At 37.8% G+C, this 24460-nt stretch overlaps 1 protein-coding gene and 1 pseudogene across 9 annotated transcripts in view; both read right to left on the reverse strand.

The window, feature by feature from the left end:
* Positions 1-1854: 1854 nt before the first annotated feature.
* RHOT1 (ras homolog family member T1) overlaps positions 1855-24460 on the reverse strand; it is an 85036-nt gene continuing 62430 nt past the window's right edge. Inside the window, exons 18-22 of one of the 9 annotated variants that reach the window (XM_060203979.1) lie at positions 24237-24439; positions 23135-23230; positions 21373-21495; positions 4367-4510; positions 1855-2946 (exon numbers count right to left, since the gene is read on the reverse strand). In XM_060203979.1, coding sequence (XP_060059962.1) covers positions 2829-2946; positions 4367-4510; positions 21373-21495; positions 23135-23230; positions 24237-24439 — 684 coding nt within the window. In that variant the 3' untranslated portion in view covers positions 1855-2828. Of the gene's footprint in view, positions 2947-4366; positions 4511-20028; positions 20143-21372; positions 21496-23134; positions 23231-24236; positions 24440-24460 lie in introns of all 9 variants that reach the window. The other 8 variants (XR_009553126.1, XR_009553127.1, XM_060203980.1 and 5 more) reach the window with 8 other exon arrangements.
* Positions 20198-20367, reverse strand: LOC132542198 (U4 spliceosomal RNA; annotated as a pseudogene).

Raw genomic sequence — 24460 nt, forward strand, 5'->3', positions numbered from 1 at the left:
AGATATTTTCACTGGTGGAGTTTTTTTTTTTTTAATTTTTATTTATTGGATAGAAACAGCCAGAAATCAAGAGGGTAGGGGAGATAGAGAAGGAGAGAGACAGACATAGCTGCAGCACTGCTTCACCACTTAGAAAGCATTCCCCCTGCAAGTGGGGACCAGGGGCTTGAACCTAGCTCCTTAAGCATTGTAACATGTATGCTCAACCAGGTGCAACACCACCCAGCCCCTGATGGGAGATTTTTGATGCATGTTAAGTCAAATATTACTTGCTAGTTCAGATGTTTTACCAGTGGGAAGTAAGAATCTGGGGATTAGATTACTTGCATGAAGCATGCTCAGACTGCAAAAGTTAAAATAAGTTTGGAATCCTGACATGGTGTTTCTCAAAAAGTATCCAGTGTACCCTAGGAGGTGGTCCAGTGGCTTAAGCACTGTACTTGCAAGCATGAAGTCCTGAGTTCCAGTATCAATACCATATATGCCAGAGTGATGCTCAGGTCCCCCATCCCCAATCAATTAAAAAAGAAAGAAAGAAAGAAAGAAAAAGAAAGGCAGGCAGGCAAGCAAATATAGTGGTTAAGGAGATAGTTCAACTGGTACAGCATTAGCCTTGAGTGCTTGAGATTCCTGGTTTGATCCCTGGTGCCATATGTACCATACTGGTGCTCTGGCTTCTTTCTCTTTCTGTATCTCACATGAAACTTTTCACATATAATACTTTTTTAAAGTATTGAATCCAGAATCAGCTTCTTAAAAATCTAGAGATTATTCAAAATTAAGGCCTGGCTGGGTGCAGCAGAAAAATACAAGTCTTCCAAGCATGGGTGCCTTAGTTTGATCCCCAGTGTCACATATACTAGACTGAGTCTCTTAATCTCTGGTTAATAAATACATTTTAAAAAGTTAAAGTAACATGCCAAATAAATGTGTTAATGAAAAATCTCTTTCTAAGAAAGAGAGAGAGAGAGAGAGAAGGGGGTGAGGTGGGGGGAGACACTGAAGCTTCTTTCAATGCAGTGGGTCCAGGTTAGATCTGGGGTCCTACAAGTGGCAAAGCAGCACAACATCCAGATGAGCTATTTCACTGGCCCCGGATACTCATTTTTAAGCATACGGATGTATTTCAGGAGAAGCCAATGGGCATTCCTTCTATGAATATGCTCTACTCAGGACCTAATGGCAGTAGATTGTGAAAACCTAAATATGCAAACATGCCACTTTTCAGCTTTTGGTAAGTTACCTTCTCTACTCTGTTCCTCACAAATATAACCAGTTCACTACATATTCACAAAAAAATGGTTTGGCCTGAAAAGGGAAGAACTTGAAGGAAACAGACTGTCATTGGAAACTCTATATTTGAAATTTTTATTTGGTAAGTGGAAAACTCTCAGAAACTAATGAAAACAAGGAGTCACCAAACTTTTGCTTACTTTTCTTTTCCTTCAGATTGAGAATAAAAATGGGAGAGAGGCATATATAATAAATATAATACATATTACTTTACAAGATTGTAGTTAGTAAGTTATGCTGTTACTAGCAGCTTAAGGAATGTGATCTTATGAGAAAACATCCCACAGAACAGCAAAGGGGGAAAAAATTCACACGGAAACAAACATGTAAATCATGGCAGGAAACTTATAGTTAGGTATGGGGGGGTGTGACTGACTTTTTCTAAGAAATTATTTCCTCACAACTTTAAAACAGATACAAATCCTATTTGTCTTCTTTCCTAATGAGTATAATCTTTTAATATAAAAATAATTTCCAAGATAAGAAAGATAGAATTCTGAAGATTTTACTTATATCTGTACAGAAAGATTTACTTTGTAAAACAAAAAACTCAAAAAAAAATTCACAGTACACAGCAGTTATTTATTTAAATACTTGAAAAGGTCAATGATGAAAAAAATAGGTTTATCGTGAAAGTTTATATTCATTAGATTTATTTTATGATTTAAAAAAGTACTGCTCTAGGTTATCCTAGCCAGATGTAGAACACTTCATGACACATGCAGTTACTGTAATACACTATAATAGACACAGCCATTATAGAATGACTTACACTTTTGGAAGAAATTCAGTAGTAGTAATGGTGACTTTATTTAAACTAAATACATTGATAATATAGAAACTGTTCTTCTCATTTGATTGAAAGGGCTATAAAAATCAATATACTGACAAAGAAAGCAACATAATCTCATAGGAAATACTTCTGCTAATTGCCCTTTTTTTATTCTTTTAAAGGACGAATTCACATTCAGTTATACAATTTTCTAGACTGTACAATGGCTTCATGGCTGACCTGCCATAACGAATAAAAGAAACTTTTTGTTGGTAAGCTGACACTGACTCGTTTGTTTTTAAAAATGGAAAGAAAATGGCAAATTGTACCTCTTTTACTTAAAGAACCCAGAGTAACATTTTAAGTAAATGTGAAATAAATAAGTGATCCATGAATAGATATAATCTTTGAGCTGACTTAAATCTAGGTGAGCCAACTGAGTACTAATGATACCATGTAGAAACATCATTTCTAGAATTCAGTTTGGGAGATCATATCTTGCCTGAATATGTACATTATTTACAAAATATTCCCTTTTGGCATCTGAAATTTAGCCACTTTAGTTTGTCTGTTCAGCTGTTTTCTTTCCACATACCAGCCAATACTGTAGTTATAACTATCATTAAAATACTCTTATGCATGAATTACAAATATTAATAAAGTAACTCTGCATGTATAAATATCAATATCTCTAGCAGAATGTAAAGCATTTAGAATGTACATAAAAGTATTTATTTTTGGTAGGGCCAATATATATTTTTGATCATCGCTGTTTCAATAATGCTTTATACATAGCAAAGCCCAAAACTGCAAAAACAGTAGCACCAAAACTTGCTCGAAGCCAAAACGTGGAGCTCTTGAGGTCAGCTTGTGTCACGTGCCTGTAGTCAGAAAATATAATTAAAGTTTAAAACATGTTAGTATAAAATGCCTGTATATAACACTCTACGTTGAAGGAAGTATTAGAACACTTGTCAGGATAATTGCATACAGTATGCTTCCCCAAAACATCAACAGTCACACATACATTGCTTGTTTATCATCTCAAGATAAATGTATACACTAACAAAGACAATCATCTTTACAGTTAGCTAAACTTGAGAGTAAGCAACATCTACAAATTTATATGTTTTTTTCACATGGGAAGTGGAGAACTTAGACAAATCAATCTACCACTTTTTAATCCCACCATGGAGTTTAATGTGATATCTCCTGTCCCCAGGGAGAGAAAAAAAAAATTAATTTGTAAGCAGTTAAGTGACAAGTGACAATACTTTTCTAAGAGCAATACTTAAAAGTCAATTTTGGAAATACTGAGCCCCATAAAAGTCACTCTCCCAATTTCCCAGAAGGGGTGGGGGGAAGATTTACCAAGATTTTATTAATTTGATTACTGCTGATGAAAGAAAGGAAGATACAAAGAAAGAAAGGAAGATAGGGAGAAAGAAACAATCGAATTTTGGTGTTAGACAGGCAGTGGCAATGGTATCAACTAAGGAATATAATGCAACATGATGGACTGAAAGAAAGGTGAATGACACAAAAGAAGCCATATTATGCACCACAAAAGCAGGGACAATTTGTACCACAAACTCAGTTTGTGAGCATGCTCAGTTAATAACACAGCTAAGCACCCTCAACAGTCTCAAGTATGACAGCTTACTATGAAGAGGATAAAGCTTTAAAGCTTTTAAAGCAAAGGTTGCAGCATTTTATTTGTCACTGAAGTTCTAGTTATGTTGATGTAATTGAGAAGATGCAGAAAATTTACAGAAGAGCTTAGTCCTATAAGTTCTTATCATTATGTATTTTGGGTTATTTAATAGCTATGCTAAACAAGTACATCTGAAGCAAAAGTAAGTTATCACTGAAAAACCAACACCACTCACTTACATATACAAAGAGGTAAGAGTCAGATTGTACCAAATCACTATGCCTCAGTATTAGTAAGAGTGAAAACCTGATTAGTTATCACAAAATGCAACCTTTAGATCCTGAGAAAATAAATCAGTATTACAAGCCAGAGTGCTTCATGCTTATCACCAAGGCAAAACCCACACACAGGCACTCTTAATTTCTTATCCTATTCAGTTTCTATTAAAATATCACTCTGTACATAATTATTATTTTTCAAGGCAAACTGAGAACACAGGTTCATTCCACTTTGAGAATTAGTTCTTCCCACAGACATTATTTAATGTATTCATTTTTTAATGTTAGGGTTGAGGATATTTAGGTTTTAGTTTTTCCAAATGGAAAAACTCCCAATAAGGTCATGCCACTGCTCATGGGAAATGTTACCTGGCTTCAAGAGAAAGTGGACCATGGGATGCCTCCATGAAGACAGAATCCTCTACAGAGAAGACAGCGTGCACCTGGTGGGCAATACTGCTTTCGTCGTCTGCTAACAGCATGGCACCCCACTCAGCTACCCGGGCTCTTAACCTTTTACACACATGCACACAGTTTGCAATTCACAGCAGAGCTCACAAAAGAAGGTGTCTGAAAATAGTATCTCTCAATTAAATCTCCCATATGTAAATTGAGTTGCCACTCTATAGAATACATCTCATACTTTCTATATTTAAAGTAAGTGTATTATATAGCAAATTTCTAAACTTAAAAATAAGACATGTTATCTTAAAAAAAGTTTTTTCCCTTTTGTTGCCCTTGTTTTTTATTGTGGTAGTTGCTGTTATGTCGTCGTTGTTGGATAGGACAGAGAGAAATGGAGAGAGGAGGGGAAGTGGGAAGGGGGGGAGAGAGAGAGAGAGAGACCTGCAGATCTGCTTCACTGCCTGTGAAGCGACTCCTCTGCAGGTAGGGTGCTGGGGGCTCAAACTGAGATCCTTATGCTGGTCCTTGCACTTTGTGCCACCTGCGCTTAACCCACTGCGCTACCACCTGACCCCTTACATGTTATCTTTTAAAACACTCATATATCAAGCAAAGAAATCTGCGATTGTTATATACAGTTACTCTATAATCCTCATGGTCTGGCCACACAACTCAAACACTAAGAGAAGTCTTTGAAACCAATACCCTAAGCAGAGTCAGAAAATATGCTATGACAATATACACTCATTCAAAATGAGACTAACAACTACTAGTTGTGAAGTTTACAGGTGCTTCTAATTTTAGGCTAACGAAACTATAATATGCATCTATGAAAAAAATTGAGATCCACACCCCAAATTCATAGACTGCCACAGACCGATGATGAGATTCAAGGTTTACAACCCCAAGTCAAGAAAGATGTACAGAATTTAAAGTGACAGCACAGGTTTTAAGTTCTGTAATTTTCATGTATCCCCATAGAAGAATGATTAAAAATTTGTTTTACATTATTTTATTAAAGATTTATCTATTAGAGGGTCAGGTGGTGGTGCACCTAGCTAACAATTTACAGTGCACAAGGACTAGAGTTCAAGGCCATGACCCCCTCATACATGGGGAGGCTTCATAAGCAGTGAAGCAGTGCTGCAGGTCTCTCTCTCTCTGGGGCTTGGTGGCAGCAATATGAATCCACTGCTCTTGGCGGCCATCCTCCCCCCATTTTCTTCAATAGGACGAAGAGAAATTAATAGAGGAGGGAGAGAGAAAGGTAAACACTGCAGGTTGGCTTCATCTTTTATAAGGTGTCCTCACTGCAGGTGGGGAGAAGGGGCGGGAGCCCAGTTCCTTACATGGGTCCTTGCAAAGAGTATTATGTATGCTTAACCGGGTATGCCCACACCCGGCCTCTCTCCCCTCCCTCCTTCTCTATCTCCCTCTTCCCTCTCAACTTCTCCATCTCTACCTAAGAAAAATAAAATAAATAAATTTAAAAAATAGATTTATCTATGAGAGAGGGACAAAGGAGGAGAGAGCACCAGAAAGCACATCACACTCTGGCACATGGGTGCCAGGGTTAAATCAGGGACCTCCTGACTGAGAGGCCAACATTTTACCTACTATGCCACCTACCTCCCAGCACCCTTTACATTTATTTTTCAACTTAGTGGAAGTGAGGAGTTAGTTGTAATCCTATTAAAATCAGTCAAAACTATTACAAATATCCTATCATGAAATATGTTTGACACAGCTGTTTTTAGAAAGTATTAACACTCATGCAGCAACATATTCTGACTGACTTTATTGCCAATTTTCCTCTTAGGTCAGGATCGTAATTACTATTTTCCCCAAGCTATGGTACACCCTCAATAGGTTATAGTAAAGAAGTTCATTTTCATATATGAGAAACAACATGGATACATGGTCAAGTCATAGCTAGTTTAAAACTTGATGCAATTATTAGCTCATGAAAATATATTTCAGTGACTTCTCCGATGCTATAGTAGTGATTTAAAATATGTTTCTTCTTTTTTAAAAAATCATTATCTTTATTTATTTCTTGGATAGAAACAGCCAGAAATCGAGAGGATGGAGAGATAGAAAGGGAGACAGAGAAATGCCTACAGCCCTGCTTCACTGCTCACAAAGCTTTACCCCTGCAGGTGGGGACTGGGGGCTCGAACCTGGGTCCTTGTGCACTGTAACGTGCACTCAATCAGGTGTGTTACTACCTAGCCCCAAGAAATTTTTTTATACATGGAAAACTATAGTTTTAGACTGAGAAGCTATTTAAAGGCTTGTTTTATGCTTTTACTGTATACATTTAAGAGCTGCACTGACCAGGCTTTCTTTATAAAAGAGAAAGCATTTATAGCGGGTGGCACATTAGCCATTGCTTAGCTAAATGACAATACCTGAACTGAGAATAGTGTATTTTTAACTGCATTTTCTAGGTGTCAAGAACTGAACCATGCTTGTCATTTCAGATCTCAACAATTTCTTTATTTTATTTTTTAGATATTTTAATTTATTTTTTGCATAGAAACAGACAAATTGAGAGGAGAAGGGGAGATAGGGAAACAGACATCTGCAGCTCTGCTTCACCCTTGTGAAGCTTTCCTTCTGCAGGTGGGGACCAGGGACTTGAACCTGGGTCTTTGTGCACTGTAATCTGTACGCTTAACCAGGTGTGCCACTGCCTGGCCCCCAGATCTCAACAGTTTCTTAGTGCTGCTTCCTGACTCACTTCTTAACTCAAGCAGTACTTCTTTTACAATTCAAAAGTCTAATTTTTTAAGATGACTCATAAATTATATCTTAAGGCATACCTTTTCTTGAGCTTTATTTTCCTTCTGATATCAAAAAGGTAGCATATGTTGACTATAGCATATATTGAAAAGTAAAAACATGGAACATGATGTCAGAGGAGGACCTAGTGAGGGTTGTATTATAATATGGAAAACTGGGAAATGCTATGCATGTATAAACTATTGTATTTTACTGTCGGCTGTAAACCATTAATTCCCCCAATAAAGAAATATACATATATAGTAAAAACACTAGAGTTCCACCACCTAAAGCTACTAAGTAAAAATGTGGGTATTTCCTTTTTGACTTTTTCTAAGCTCAAGGATCCTTGTTCAAGCCCCTAGCTCCCCAGCTGCAGGGGAGTCGCTTTACAAGCATTGAAGCAGGTCTGCAAGGGTCTATCTCTCTTTTTCTAAGCATTTTCTACACAGCTGAAAATACAATGTGTATATTCTAAAAATAATTTGTAATTTGAGTATGGGGAAGAAACAGATCAGCATACTTCCCAGCAAATGTAGTACCAGGGGCTAAATCCAAGGCCTCATGCATACAGAGAATGAGCTCTATCCATGGAACCACCCTCTTGGTTGCAACAATGTGTATCATACATATTTTTATGTCATTTAAAAAAATTACCATAATGAAAGGACGTTAATAAGAGAATTATTATTATTATTTAGATAGGACTGGGAGAAGTTAAGAGAGGACAGGGAGAAGGTGAGGGTAGATGACATAAAGGTTATGCAAAGAGATCCTCATGCTTGAGGCTCTAAAATTCCAAGTTCAATCCTGGCACCACCATGAGCCAGAACTGATCAGTGCTGTGGTTAAAAAATAGTAAGTACACACACACACACACACACACACATAGATAGATAGATAGATAAATGGTGACTTTGCAATGTGAAAAAATAGTAAGTACACACATACATAAATAGATAAATAGATAGATAGATAAATGGTGACTTTGCAATATGAAAAAATATTTTAGAAGAGAGAGAGGAAAAGGAGATAAAGAGAGGGAGAGAAAGACAGACACCTGCACAGCTGCTTCACTGCTTGTGAAGTGGACCCCCTGCAGGTGGGGAGTGAGGGCTCGAACCTAGGTCCCTGTACATGGTAATATATGTACTGAACTGGGCACACCACTGTTTGGCCCCTAATAAAATAATTATACTCCAGTCTTCTAATGGTAGCTATCTCCATTTATTGGTGACTAACGCTCATCTTTTCCCCTTTCTTTTAATACTTTATTTATTTGGGTAGAGACAGAGAGAAATCAAAAGGGGAGTGGGGAGATAAAGAGGGAGGAGAGACACCTGCAGCACTGCTCCACCATCTGCGAAGCTTTCCCCCTGCAGGTGGGGGCCAGGGGCTTGCCCGAGTCCTTGTGCATTGCAGACTGTGCACTCAACCAGGTGCTCTACCACCTGGCCCCTAGTTCATCTTTCTATATGGATTTTTCTATATATTTAAGATGATTTCCTTAAGATATTTTTCCCCAAAATCAAAATTACAGGGTGAAAATTGGATGTAGAAAATTAAAAAAAATCTATTAATATAGAATCACCATTTTCTCTATAGTATGTGGAATAAGATCATTAAATATGACCTCTTTTGAGAACACACAAAGTGACTAAATGCTGCAACATAATCCTAAATTTCTAGGGCATTTAAGCTCTTAAGTGGAAAATTCCTGTGTGGGGATGTTGGCTTCTGGTTTAGAAGAGCCCCGAGGGCCTATATGTCTACCAGTCAAGGGCTTTTTGACAAATGAGTGAGAACTGACCAACATGTTTGGATTTGGCTATTACTAATACTTAATAAGTAAGAGATGGAGAGAGGCGGACAGACACAAAGAGACAGACAGGAGGGGGGGGGGAGAACAGTTTCAAAATTTAGGCAACAAAGAGTCAAGTTTAGAATTATGAGAATAGGGAGTTAGGTGGTAGTGCAGCAGGTTAAGCGCACATGGCGTGAAGTGCAAGGACCAGCGGAAGGGTCCCGGTTCGAGCCCCCGGCTCCCCACCTGCAGGGGAGTCACTTCACAAGTAGTGAAGCAGGTTTGCAGGTTTCTCTCTTTCTCTCCCTGTCTTCCCCTCCTCTCTCCATTTCTCTCTGTCCTATTTAACAATGACGACATCAACAATAATAACTACAGCAGCAATAAAAACCAACAAGGGCAACAAAAGGGAAAAATATAAGTAAATATAAAAAAATTTTTTTAATTATGAGGATAATCACATAAGGCATATAACAGGGTGACCAAAATTCCTATGTGTCTTTTTGCACAGAATACCTTAAAGAGGGAAAGTTGATGCTTTCATTTTTTAAAAAATATTTTAGTTACTTATTGGATAGAGACAGAAACTAAAAGAAGGGTGAGGTAGAGAGACAGCGAAAAGGGCACCTGCAAAACTGCTTCACTGCAAGTGAAGTGCTCATGCTGACAAGGGACTTCAATCTGGGTCTCTGCACATTGTAACATGTAGACTCAACCAGGTACGTCACCACTTGACCCACTGATGCGTTCATTAACTCTGAAATTTATGGTTAATTATTTATGTATTCATTCATTTTAATTAGTGATTTAACATTCTTTTACAAATTTGTATGATTTCAGGGGTCTGATTTCATACCACACATGGTGTGTATGAGTCACCACACCCTCCTAAGGTGAAGACTTTAACTTTGCCTGAAATTACAAGCTATTACACAGAGAAAAGTTCAAAAGGAGAAACTCAAAAGCAGCAAAGAGACTATATAGGAGGAGCATTTCACCTAGTCACCTTGATCATACCTCTTATACTATTCTTAAGTAAAAGTAAAATTTCTATTTTTTCATTCTTTGCATTGATTGCCCTTTCCAAACACAACTCAGAAGTCTATGTATATAGAAATTTAACTACTGGGAGTCAGGTGGTAGCGCAGCGGGTTAAGCGCACGTGGCGTAAAGCGCAAGGACAGGCATAAGGATCCTGGTTCAGAGCTCCAGTGGCGCAATCGGTTAGCGCGCGCGGTACTTATACAGGATCCTGGTTCGAGCCCCCGGCTACCCACCTGCAGGGTAGTCGCTTCACAAGTGGTGAAGCAGGTCTGCAGGTGTCTTTCTCTCCCCCTCTCTGTCTTCCCCTCCTCTCTCCATTTCTCTCTGTCCTACTCAAGAACGACGACATCAAACAATAAAACAAGGGCAACAAAAGGGAATAAAGAAATAAAAAAAAAACATAAAAAAAAAGAAATGTAAGTACTGGGAGTCCAGTGGTAGCGCAGCAGGTTAAGCGCATGTGGTGCGAAGTACGGGGACCAGCTCAAGGATCCCGGTTGGAGCCCCCAGCTCCCCACCTGCAGGGGCGTCGTTTCACAAGTGCTGAAGCAGGTCTACAGATGTCTGTCTTCCTCTCCCCCTCTCTGTCTTCCGGTCCTCTCTCGATTTCTCTCTGTCTTATCCAACAATGACATCTATGGCAACAATAACAACAACAAGGGCAATAAAAAAATGGGGAAAAGTGGCCTCCAGGAACAGTGGATTCATATTGCAGGCACTGAGCCCCAGCAATAACCCTGGAGGCAAAAAGTAGAAAGAAAAAAAGAAAGAAAGAAAGAAAGAGAAAAAGAGAAAGAAAGAAAGGAAGAAAGAAAGGAAGGAAGGAAGGAAGAAAGAATGAAAGAAAGAAAGAAAGAAAGAAAGAAAGAAAGAAAGAAAGAAAGAAAGAAAGAAAAGGTCATTGGAATAAACAAGTTAAGAAACAGTCACTGACTAGGGAGATCAAATGATGGTTATGCAAAAAGATTTTCAGGCCCAAGATTCCTAAGTTCCAGGTTCAGTCCCCAGTAACACCATAAGCCAGACCTAGCAGTTCTCTTCTTCTTCTTCTAGCGTTTGCCAGCAGTTCTCTGGTATAAATAAATAAATAAATAAATAAATCACCAAGAGAAGGATGGACAGTAAAAAGGAGCCAACTGCCTTAAAGTTGAGACAGAGGAAGGCATGTCAACAAACAAAAAGCCAACTTCCTTTTTTTTCTTTTTTATTGCCTCCAGGATTATTACTGGGGCTTGGTGCAGGTACTGAGTCCACTGCTCCCAAGGCCCATTCCCCCCCCCCCCATTTCCCTTTCTTTCTTTGATAAGACAGAAATTGAGAGAGAACGGGAAAAGGAGGGAGGGGAAGGGAGATGGAGGGAGGAGAAGGAGAGGGACAGCTTCAGGGAGCTGCTCAAACCTGGATCCTTGTCATAATGTGTGCCACTGCCTGGCCCACCCACTTTTAAAATCAAAGTCTTCATCAGCTGGGGCCCTAGTTGGGGAGTCCTGAGATTCCCAAACAGACATGACGGGCCTAGACCTCAGAATAAATCCCTCTCCTCAATATTACCAGTCATACCTATCAGGAACAACACAATATGGGTCCCCTTTGTGGGACCCCCATAGGACCTTGCCCTCAACTTGGATCAACAACGGTAGAGAATGTTCGATCTTGTGAAGGGAGGATGGACAACGTATTCTATGCTCTACCCGAGGAAGATGGGTCTTGAAATTGGGGCAGCTTGGAACGTTCCTACTCATGACCTCAGAATGTGAGCTCAGATCTACAAGGATGCAGAGGTCACATAGGCTCCTAAGCTGATTATGGGCCCCAGATCACATCAATTTGATGGGGTTTACAGTCAAGTATATTTATACATCTTTCCCATATTTGGGAGCTACTCTCTTCCTTGATCCAGCTTTCTGGTCCTTTTACCAGCCATGACATCATCTCCCCAGACAATAACTAGGATCTACCTGCATATAGATTTCAGACTCAGGGGAAAAAAAATAAACTAACAAAAAAAAAAATAATAGTATAGCCACAGGCCCTTTGGAATTTAAATATGCCTACTAGCTATCTACAAAATGGAGACACCCCCAATTCTTTATCTGCACTATTCCAGCCTTTAGGCTCATGATTAGTCAATAATTTGTTTGGCTTTATATGTTAACTTTCTTTTCAGCCACCAGGTTCCAGATGCTACCATGACGCCAACCAGACTTCCCTGGACAGACAACCCCACCAATGTGTCCTGGAGCTCCGATTCCCCAGAACCCTGCCCCACCGGGGAAAGAGAGAGACAGGCTGGGAGTATGGATCGACCTGTCAATGCCCATGTTCAGAGGGGAAGCAAGTATAGAAGTCAGACCTTCCACCTTCTGCAACCCACAATGACTTTGGGTCCACACTCCCAGAGGGTTAAAGAATAGGAAAGCTGTCAGGGGAGGGGAAGGGATACGGAGTACTGATGATGGGAACTGTGTGGAGTTGTACCCCTCTTATCCTATGGTTTTGTCAATGTTTCATATATATATATATATATATATATATATATATATATTTTTTTTTTTTTTTAAGTCTTCAAGTCTCCTTGTCTTCATTCTCTCCATGTTTCTGCCTGGTGAAATGTCTTTTTTTTTTTTTTTTGCCTCTAGGGTTATCATTTTGGCTCAGTGTCTGCACTATAAATCCACTGCTCCTGGAGGCTATTTTTTTCCTTTTGTAGCCCTTGTTGTTTATCGTTATTATTATTGCTGTTATTGCTGTCACTGTTGTTGGATAGGGCAGAGAAATCGAGAGAGGAGGAGAAGACAGAGAAGAGGAGAGAAATACACCTGTAGACCTGCTTCACTGCCTGTGAAAGACCCCCTTGCAAGTGGGGAGCCAGGGACTCCAACTGGGATCCTTACACCGGTCCTTGCGCTTCGTGCCATGTGTGCTTAACCCACTGCACTACTGTGTAGCCCCTCTGGTGAAATATCTTTAAGATATTTATTATAGAATGCTATTGCTGCTAATGATTTTAGTAATGAGAATTATTTTTTTATCTTATATTTATTATTCAATAGAGACAGAGAGAAATTGAGAGGGGATGGAGAAGAGATAGAGAGAAAAATAGAGAGACACCTGCATCCCTGCTTCACCACTTATGAAGCGTTCCCCCTCCAAGTGGGGACCAGGGGCTTGAACCTGAGTCCTTGCACACTGTAATGTATGTGCTTCACCAGGGCCACTGCCCTGACCCCAGTAATGACAATTCTATTTTAATTACTGGCCAGGAAATATTTTGATTTTTTTTTTCAAAATAAGGCAAAAAAATAGTATCCAACACACATAAATTACAAAAAAAAAAAGCTGTTAGCTAAGCAAGCCTATTTAGTAACATACTTTGAAAAGGGATATAAGCATGCATTAGGGTTATCAATCTCACCAGTCTGTAATAGAATCAAAACTTAAAGGTGGCCATGGATACACAGGAAACATTACAACATATGTTAACAACTAGTACTAAATATCAGCACAGATCTACCTTGTTGTGCCCTTTTAACTTATTATTTATTAATATTATTATTTTACTGGAGTACTACTCAGTTCTAGCTCTATGGTGGTGCTGGGGATTACACCTAGGACTTTGGAGCCTCAGGCATGAGAGTCTTTTTGCATAACCATTATGCTATCTACCCCTGCCTGTTGTGTCCTTTCATATACTCACAAAATGACCAAAAAAAAAGTAGTAAGATTATAAGCAAGCAGTAATAAGAATCTGTAGCAACTGCTTTTGTGTAATTTCAAATGAATAACTATATTTCTAAATTCAAAGAAAAATCTTATGAGAATCTTCACACAATCATACAAGGAAATAAAGTTCATATAAAACTAAAACACAGAATTTTCTTGGGTACAGTATTTTAAAAACATAGTCACTATCAGGCCACCCCATCATCTGGGGCCCTAGTCTGGGAGTCCTGAGATTCCCACACAGACATGAGGGGCCTAGACCTCGAATAGATCCCTCTCTCCATTGTCGCTGGTCATCTTCATCAGGAACAACACAATGGACTCCTTTGTGGGCCCCCATAGAACCTTGCCCTCAAAGTAGATCAACAACAGTAGAGAATGTTCCATCCTCCGAAGGGAGGCTGGATAACATACTCTACCACCTGAAGAAGATGGGTCCTGAAATTGGAGCAGCTTGGAACGTTCCCACTCATGACCACAGGATATTAGCTCAGATCTACAGGAATGCAGAGATTACATCGGTTCCTAAGTTGAATATGGGCCCCAGATCAAATCAATAGGGTCTACAGTCAACAGTATTCATACACCTTTCCCATATTTGGGAGATACTCTCTTCCCTGATACAGCTTTCGAGCCCTTTTTCCAGCCATGACATCATCTTCCCAGACAATCACTTGGGTCCACCTGCATATCAAAGTTCAGGCTCAAGAAAAAACTAGTATAGTCATGGGCCCTATGGAATATGGCTAAAATAGGCCTACTAGCTATCTTCAAAACAGAGATCCCAAATCTTCATCTGCAATTTTCCTGCCTTTTGATTCATGATAAGTCCACAATTTATTCGGCTTTATATATTAACTCTTTTTTCCGTCACCAGGTTCCAGATGCTACCATGATGCCAACCAGACTTCCCTGGGCAGACAACCCCACCAATGTGTCCTGGAGCCCCATTTCCCCAGATCCCTGCCTCACTAGAGAAAGAGAAAGACAGGCTGAGAGTATGGATCAACTATCAACACCTATGTTCAGCAGGGAAGCAATTACAGAAGAAGCCAGACATTCCACCTTCTGCACCCCATAATGACCCTGGGTCCATACTCCCAGAGGGTTAAAGAATAGGAACGCTATTAGGGGAGGGGATGGGATACAGAGTTCTGGGGGTGGGAACTGTGTAGAGTTGTATCCCTCTATGGGTTTTGTCAGTGTTTCCTTTTTATAAATAAAAATTTAAAAAACCTCTTACATTATCTACAGAATTCTATAACATTAACATTTCTAGGAAGCTATACTCTTCATAAAGTAATCCTACGAAAAGGCAAGTCATTTTGGCCTGGTTACAGTAAAATCCTTTCTTCAAAATTATGGCTTCTCTACTAAGTAATATGATTTTCAGTTATGTACCAAAGGAACTCAGGTGATTATTAAAGCAACATAGGCAAAAGAAATAAATCATTAGTGAATGATTTAAAATAAATGTCACAGGTGTCCAACAACAAAAGAGTGGCTGAGCAAGTTGTGGTGTATATATACACAATGGAATACTACTCAGCTATTAAAAACAGTGATTTCACCGTTTTCAGCCCATCAGAAATCATGTTAAGTGAGTTAAATCAGAAACAGAAGGATGAATATGGGATGATCTCACTCTCAGGCAAAAGTTGAAAATCAAGATCAGAAGAGAAAACACAAGTAGAACCTGAACTAGAGTTGGAGTTGGTGTACTGCACCAAAGTAAAAGACTCTGGGGTACGTGGGGGGAGAATACAGGTCCAAAAAGAATGACAGAGGAGCTAGTGGGGGTTGTATTGTTATGTGAAAAACTGAGATATGTTATGCATGTACAAACTATTGTATTTACTGTCCAATGTAAAACATTAATCCTCCAATAAAGAAATAAAAACAACAACAAAATAAAATAAAATAAAATAGGGACTCAGTTGGTAGTGCAGCGGGTTAAGCGCACATGGCGCAAAGTGCACCAACCAGTGTAAAAATCCCGGTTCAAGCCCCTGGCTCCCCACCTGCAGGGGAGTCGCTTCATAGGCGGTGAAGCAGGTCTGCAGGTGTCTATCTTTCTCTCCCCCCCTCTGTCTTCCCTTCCTCTCTCCATTTCTCTCTGTCCTATCCAACAATGATGACATCAATAACAACAATAAAACAACAATGGCAACAAAAGTGAAAATAAATAAAATAAAATAAATGCCACAGGCAACCAATATGAAAAATAGGGTGAAGAAACACAATGTTGTGATGGCTGTTTATTACACCGGCTGGTCTCCAAACTCAGTATGACCTGTGCACTTGGTTACTAAAGTAAAATGCTACTGCCAGAATAAAAAAGACAAGCAAATATTTCATGTAGCTAGTGCAAATAATGAAATGAAAGACATTGAAGAAAATCACATCAAAACTGTAAACTGTAAACAACTGACTAAACTATATGTTAGAAGAAGGCAGACTATACACAGACATTAAGATGGTGAAGGACTGAGAGGAGTCAAATAAGACTAAGTGGCACAGATAAACAAATGGAAATGAAGACCCAGAGGAGGGACAAATTTAAAGTTCACAGCATGCTACAGTATAGTAGTAATCTCCTGAAAGTAGGAGTGTTCTGAAATGAGAATATTAAATATTAAAAAAAAAAAATCTTGGGTAATCAACTCAACACTCAAACTCACTCCTACCCACATAACAGTTTTATACTAAAAAGCCATTAAAAATGAAATACAGTCAAGAGGTATTTTCTTCAGTAACAAGATTTATACTATTGAAGTGAACACATCTCTAAAAACTAAAGTCTTCAGACAATGTCAACTATCCCCCAAATAACTCCAGTAGCTTGTAAATTATCCTAAAGAAAAACAGAAACCTATCTAGAGCAGAAGGGTGAGACCATCATTACCAAACAACAAAGTTACATGGCAGAGGTGTAGTTTTGTACTTCTCTAACATATTTAAATAGACATGTATTTAATTAAATTGGAAGGAAAAAATAATCAGTACTTTCTACTTAAAGTATGTAGTACCAGTAAAAAAGCTAAAATAAAAAAGATAACCTCTTCCAGTCGGACAGATTAACTAGAAGAAAAATGTGAGTTTCAAATGAATCTGTTGAAACTAAGTATAACATTAATTAACAAGCTTAAATTCTTTCATTATCAAAATATAGTACTCTTTAATTTGTACAAGGAACTACTGTTACTGAAAATATAACCAGCCAAAGTTTAAAGACAAAAATTTAACAACATAATATTTAGTAAGATACTTATAAAGGCAGGCCCATATTTTCTTCATTTTCATATATGTCAAGCATCTGAATGAACCAAGTACCTGGTTTAAATAAAGTATTTGGATGAATAAATCAAAGTGTGTATTTGTGGGGGTAAGGTGAAAGGAGAATATGGCCTCAAATATGTATTTTCTTTGGAAGTAATTTCTAATTCAGTGACCAAAAGTTTTGCTAGCATGCTGGCTCAATGCACTAATTTCAGATAATCATAGATGCATGTGCCAGTGTTTGTTTGAACTAGTTGGGAACATTAAATATAACATTCTTGCTTTAATAAAAATTTTAAAACTGCTCTTATACAACTCTAAACCAAACAGAAGGTGTGGCAGGTTTCTGAAACTAAAACTTAAAAGATTGGGTGTGTAGTTAAGAATCCTCTCTACTGAAATGCAGTAAAAAAAAAAATCTTAAATGTGTTTTACTCAACTCTTTTCTTGATTATATAACCAACAGATAAGTTCAGCAAGACAAACTAATAGTGACCAACCATAAAAGGGTGCCAAAACCTGAGAAACACTAGGAAAAGGTAGTCTCTCGATTCTCATCAAATCATCACCACTTTTTCAAAATTTTTGTGAGAAAGGGATAAAATTGGTTGTATGTAAATAAAAGACATTTTCATTTGTTAGGTGTACCTCCCCCCCCCCTTACATTTTCACAACTCTGGGCCATATATTAAAACTGAAGCTGCAGCGTTGGCAAAATAGCTTACTCAGATGGTATGCTACTTTGCCATGTGTGCAGCCCAGGTTTGAACATGATCCCCAACACACTGAACAAGGTTTTGGAACTGAGTGTTGTTTCTTGTTCCTCTCCACCCCCCACTCCCAACACTCTGTCTCTCTGTCTCTATCTGAAAAATTCAGCCCAGAGTAGTAAAGTTCTAGTTACAACCTAGTGGTCTTAAACATGCTTTGCTCCAATTAGTACTATGCATTTTTTAAAAAATTGCGTTGCCTTTATTTACTTGCTTGTTTATTCATTTTGGTGATATCTAAGTCCCCATGCATGGTAAGATAGGCATACTACAAAATGCTTCCTCACTTAAAAGTCAGGAAATTTCACATAAAGTCCTGAATTCTAGCTATTAGAGATTCAGCAGCTTTAGCACCACCGTATCTGGACAACAACAAATACTCAAGAGCTGAGTGGTGGCTGCCTCTTGTAGACAGGCTTGTCATGGTCTCCACAATTCTTATTTTTTATACTTGGCCACTTTAACAATCCATTCTGACTTTGTAGGTACTTAAGTTTATGGCCTCTGCCCTCATTTACCTCCTTTTGTAAAATAGGAGAAACTTCAAATAGTATGCTAAAATTTACACTGCATGTCTGCAAAACAAATCCATACAATACTACTAGAGACCAGGAAGTTCTTTGGAAGGTACAGTGGTCTTTCTCATCCTGTCCGTTTTTGTTTTGTTTTTTTTCTAAATAAAGCAGGGGTGGGGAAGAACACTCGGGAAGAAAAAGAGAAAGGGTCAGAGAGAGAGAGAGAGCAAGGTAGAGACCAGAACACTGCTCAGGAACTTTTATACATTGCTGGAGACTGAATCCAGAACCTCATGCATGCAAGGAACATGTTCTATCCCTGAGTCACTTCCCCAACCCTGTATCACCTACATTCTCGACTACCAGATGCCATTGATGCATTTACTACTATTTCTCTCCCAAGAATTATCATTTTAAAATATTTATTTATTTATTGGGGGGGGGTAGAGTAGCATTATGGCACGTGATTCTAGAAATCAAATTCAGGACCTATGCTTGAGAATATAAATGCTTTATCCCTGGTGTCACATCTTTTTAAGGATTATTACACATTATTAGAATTCATTACTATTAAAAAACTTATCCATTAATGTAAACCCATCTTTCAATCTGGAAACTGTCTACACTGACCTGAAAATAAAATCGTTGCTGTCGGGGAAGTAGCTTAGTGGGTAGAGGACAAAACTTGCATATGTGAGGAACTCAGTCCAACATCTGACACTGTGCATGACAGAGTGAAACTTTGTTCTCACTCACAAAATAAATCAACAAATTTAAAAGAAAATCTTTTTTCATTTTAGATTCAATCGATCAGTAATAATGATCAAAAGCTTCTAGAATAAATAAAACCAATTATTAGTGACCAGGAGTCAAAGTGGATTCACCATAGACAATAGGCAAACAGATGTCACTTTCTATTTAAATAAAATCACTACATTGGTAGATCAGAAAAAAATGTGATAGAAATTATGTATTTAAAAAAAAAAACCTCCATGAAATATCTTGTGAGACAGTAAGATAATGTCTGGGCTACATAGTGAAATATTTTTAATTGGCAAAATAATCTTTCCCCCAGAATTCTGAAACCAGTGTCATTGGGAAAAGAGTTCTCTAGTGGAGGGAGTACTAGTATGATCTGCTCAGTTTAGTTCTCTCACTCAAATTTCTGGGTTTTCAATAATATCTTTCACCAATAACTAGAAAGATAAAAAAGACTTATCTGCCAAATCTGCCAATAACACAATGCTGAGAGAGATATAATGGGACAAATGACAGAAATAATGTTTGAAATGACTGAGCTAGAACAAATAGAATATGACATTTAATAGAGATACACAGTGTATCTGCACTTAGACTGGAAAAGTCAACTAGAACTGTCAAATACACAATTAAGATAGGAGGGATTACTGCCTTAATAGCACTTTGTATGAAAAAAAATTTACTTTAATTAACCTCAAGATTAATATGCATCAACAGTGGGATGGGGCAGCTGAGAAGTTAATTCATGCAGTAGCCAGGTGGTGTGCCAACTGTGGAACATGACTGACTGCCCATTACACCGGGGAGCTCTGATCTCCATTCTCAGTGACACCATTTAAGAAGTACTCTGATTAACCTAAGGAGCTTTCAGATGAGAACAATCAGGAATGATGAGCTTACTAAATCATCTAATTTAAGAAAAGACTGAAAGAAATGGGGATGTTCTACCTTAAGAAGAGAAAATTAGGGGAGACATGATGGCCGTCTTCAATTGTCTGAAGGATTGTTATGTTGAAGAGGGAGTAGAATAGTCGTATGTTGGTCTAAAGGGCAGAACTAAAACTAAAGGAAAGAAAGTTATAGGGACATCATTTTTTGGGGAGTGGGGAAGAAAACAAAAACACAACCTCTTCATTGCCTTCTGCAATGAGGAAAGCCATCAGCAGATAAACAGCACTGTCCCAGGAAGGCTTGCAGGAAGGCATTCTATTAGGAAAAGTTTTCAATTAGCAATAATCGCGCCTCGGATAAACCTCATTGGCTACGATACTGCCACTGCGCAAAGCTGCAGGAAGGCATTCTATTGGTAGTCTATGCCAGGTGAATTCTATAATCTCTTCCAACTCTCACACTCCCAACACAGGAGCTCCTAAATATCATCTGGATTGAAGTAGCCCTGCCTTTTTTCACACAATCATGATAAGTCTGTCTATTTTATATAATGCCATTTAAAGGTCAGAGGCAGAACTTTACTGCTAAATGAATGTGGTAATGCCCTCAAAGCGGTCACTTTAGATGGCTGCATTATGCCAGAGCTGCTAGTGCTCAAAACGTCACTCAAACTCTTCAGAATCTACTAATTTCTGGTAGACTCAATATCCTATTCATTCCATACAACTGGGATCTAGCCCCCCTTGAGAGTCCAACAAACCAAATAGCTGATCCATTTCTCATCAAAATTCGTCTAGCTTGATCATCTGCCTCCTAGTGACATTTGAATGATTTTAAAAATATATATATTCTTACAAAGAAAAATTGACATTAAATACCAATTATTATATACTCTTAAATACTCACAAGATGTAGCGCCAATCTGAATAAAGGTAGCATGACAAAAATAAGACTATAACCTTCCAGTGCCGGCTTATGGCGGCATAACCATCATACTGTCTCCCCAGCCCATCTTCCACCTTTTAAAAAGTCTACTACTTTCATACTCTATATTGTGGGCTCCATTATAAAGACTTCAAAAAAAAAAATCTTAAAAAAGAAAAACATCTTTGTGTTTTAAAATTTGTTATCTTCATTTCCAAAACTGTGTTCTTTCAAAAAAACATTCTATGTACGTACTTAATGGTAAAAGTAAGTTATAAGTAGTTTCAATATGGAGAAAAACATTAAGAATGATTCAAAAGCTAAACACTGTCACAACTGTGAGAATTTTAGTGGAAGTTAGTGGGGCATGAGGCCACTTGTCTTTGTAATAATTATCTGTATAATAAATAAGTTATCCACTTATTTTCTTTTGTATTTTAACAGAATGCCTGGTACCCAGTAAATAAAGTTAAGAACCTGTGAAGAACTGCAGTGAAGATTTTGTTCTTTACAGATTGCAGCAAGTCTGAGTTGAGGAAGTTCTGACAGATGCAAAATGTGCACCTGTTGCAGGTGCACATACAGCGTAACCGGGCATGGCTGTGAAAACACACAGAAGGACAGGAATTGAGTTCTTACAAATATGGCACAAGTAAGGCTGTGCCAACTTTAAAAGAATTAGGCATAAGCAACACTAAGGAAAAGGATAGTATGGGGCATGCTAAAGTTGTGCAGAATTCCACATCTACCAAAAGATATAATAAACAGCAATGGCTCCCTCCTCCCTCCCTATAGATCTAAGGAAAATTAGCTAACATTTTTTGCTTTTTTTTTTTCTGGAGAGGAGATGAAATTACTATTATAAGACTTTTAGTGGAATAAATATGCACAGCAATAGATGGCACCCTTATCTAAATTAATAGAAAGAAAAACTGAGTAAGCCATAGCACCCCCCCAAAAGGACAAATTTTGCTAGCATTTAAATAGTCATTCCTTCCTCCTTCTCCTCCCTCAGCATACACACATGCCTGAAAACCAGGAAGAAGAATGACAAATACACAAGAGTCAAAGAGGAGTATATTCAACCCTGAGGAGATATGAACAACATCATCTCTAATTCATCAAGCACCCTGGCTCCCAAAGGAAATCAAAGTGCTTCATAAATTTCTACTTGAACAAAATATAGGGCTAATTTTATATGCTACCAAACCACAGCAGCTAGGTATGATAGAATGAAACTCTGGGTAAGAATGTAAAAATCAACAATGAATCCAATTAATATTTGATATGAAATTTAGGGAGGCGTTCTGACTCCTTTCTGGTTTGAATGGAGTTGCACTAATTAGTATGCACAAAGGGTAACCGATTTCACCTCGCACTAACAATCTGAAGGGGGGGGTCTCCAATGACTGCTCAGTGGTCAGAGCCACTCAAACATACAGAGTCACATAATCTTTGAGGAGGTACTGGCCAGAATCCACTCAGAAGAGCACCTAAAGAATCAATGTCATTACAACCTGTAACACCTGAATTTTTTTATAGGTTTCTCAATCAAAGAACTGGCCCAATCTGACTTGGCTTAGCATGTGCAATCTGATGAGACCACAGCACTTGCTGGCGTGGTTGTAGAGATTAGCAGCATCCCAATATAGTCTAATTCCCAACATGAAGAAGGAGAAGGAGGAGGATGAGGAGGAAAGGAAGAAGAAAGAGTTAATGTGAAAAATGCTTTTAGACTCAAAGATCCCTTTCTAAAACCTGACTTGTAATAATGAACATTATTGCTGTTACTAAGTCACTGTCAGCTGTCATACTGGAATCCATTTGTTATTTCATAAATTAAATCTGGTTCTGCAACATACACAGGCTCTATCCACCAAAAAGAAGGAATGCAAAGTATGCTTAGCAACAGGGAGATGCTTCATGAGAAGTAATTCAGGATTAATTTTGTAAACAGGTGTCCATGTATGTACATTTATCATACACACACACATACACACACACATATACAAGAACTGCAGTAAAATGCTTCAAAGATAAAATCCAAAAACGCAATTGTGATTCTTTACAAGATTAAAATAGTGCATTTACATAAAAAGATACCATAATATAAAGTTAAGACAGTAAGCCTGGCCAAGCAGTGCGTTTCTGGATGATAATTAAACGTTAATTATAGCAAGAAAGATTTGGTCATTTTATAAGAAAATGTCATAGAAGCCATAAAGAAAAAGTAACTTACAAAGCAGTTTTTAGAAACACCCAGATTTTTCTCAAATTCTCTATTCTATCAGTGCTGCCCATGTCTTGGGAGAGTCTGTCTCTGTAATGATCCTCTCTGTAGATAACATATATGAGAGTTTTAAAGCAAAGGTAAAGCATAAAAAATGATTCTGATTATATTATAGTAGTAGTAATCATTTGCCTTCCAATACAACTATAATTTTAAGGATTTACTGCATTAAAAAAAGTACTGTCAATGGAACAGAAGTAAAGTTAAGTCTACTTTGAAAAATCTGTATAAATACTTTTCTGAAAAGCCTCAACCTATTTACAGCAATGTTTAGTTCTCTATCTTATACATTAGTTGTCATAGGAAAAATAATTTAGATACAAACATAGAATAAGTAGAATAAACCATAGAGTAACTTCTTGAGAAACGCACTGCCTGAAAAACTGTCTGGTTACCAAATAGAATTTATATACAGTACTTGAGGAAAAATGCAATTAAGAATCATGCAATTTTAAAGCAGTTAGTAAACTATTAAAATGACCAGTTAAGTGCTAGTGCATATGCATGTGTAGATATATAATAAATGTACATAAAATGTGGCTCACAACACAATGTAAAACATTTAAATAGCAGAATTCCAATTCCAATTAACTTTTAGCACTTAAAGACATATATTGAACTTGAGCATATGCATATATATACACATATATAAAATTTTATAATCTTTCACATACACAGGGTCAAATAATATAAAACATGAAAATGAACTTTTATTTCACAGGGAAATGCTCTATCAGTATAATGCAGTACGATGCCAGCCCCATTATATTGTAGTAAAACTACTTTTTTTTTACTATATAAGGGGCAGAATTTTATAGTACTATCCTATTAAATTAGAGTCTGTTAAAAAAATATACAAGATTAAACTGTTTAAATTTAATATAGCACCCAACCAAACTTGCATTTGCTCAAATTTATATCTTCTCATTACACACTCTCATTCTGTTGCTGAACAACTTCCATATGACAGAGATTCTACCTTCATGGCTAATAATGGCATGCAATGTTATGAACCATGCAACATGAAAAGGATGGCAGATTAAGTACTTACGGGTACATGGCCATTGTGGTCAGCTTAACAAAGATATCTTTGCTGGGTGCATCAGCAGTATTGCAAGTGAAGGCTTGTGGTGGAGGCATTTTGTGTTTCCTACAGAAATCAGTAGGTGAAATACTATACTCTTGTTTAACTTCATGCAGGTCTGACTTTGCAGCTATAACTAAGCAAGGTATTCTGCTGTCCATAAAGTGTTGCTGTGGAATAAAAATGAGATC

This window comes from Erinaceus europaeus, chromosome 12 (genome assembly GCF_950295315.1).
Source record: "Erinaceus europaeus chromosome 12, mEriEur2.1, whole genome shotgun sequence".
Taxonomy (NCBI): Eukaryota; Metazoa; Chordata; class Mammalia; order Eulipotyphla; family Erinaceidae; genus Erinaceus; species Erinaceus europaeus.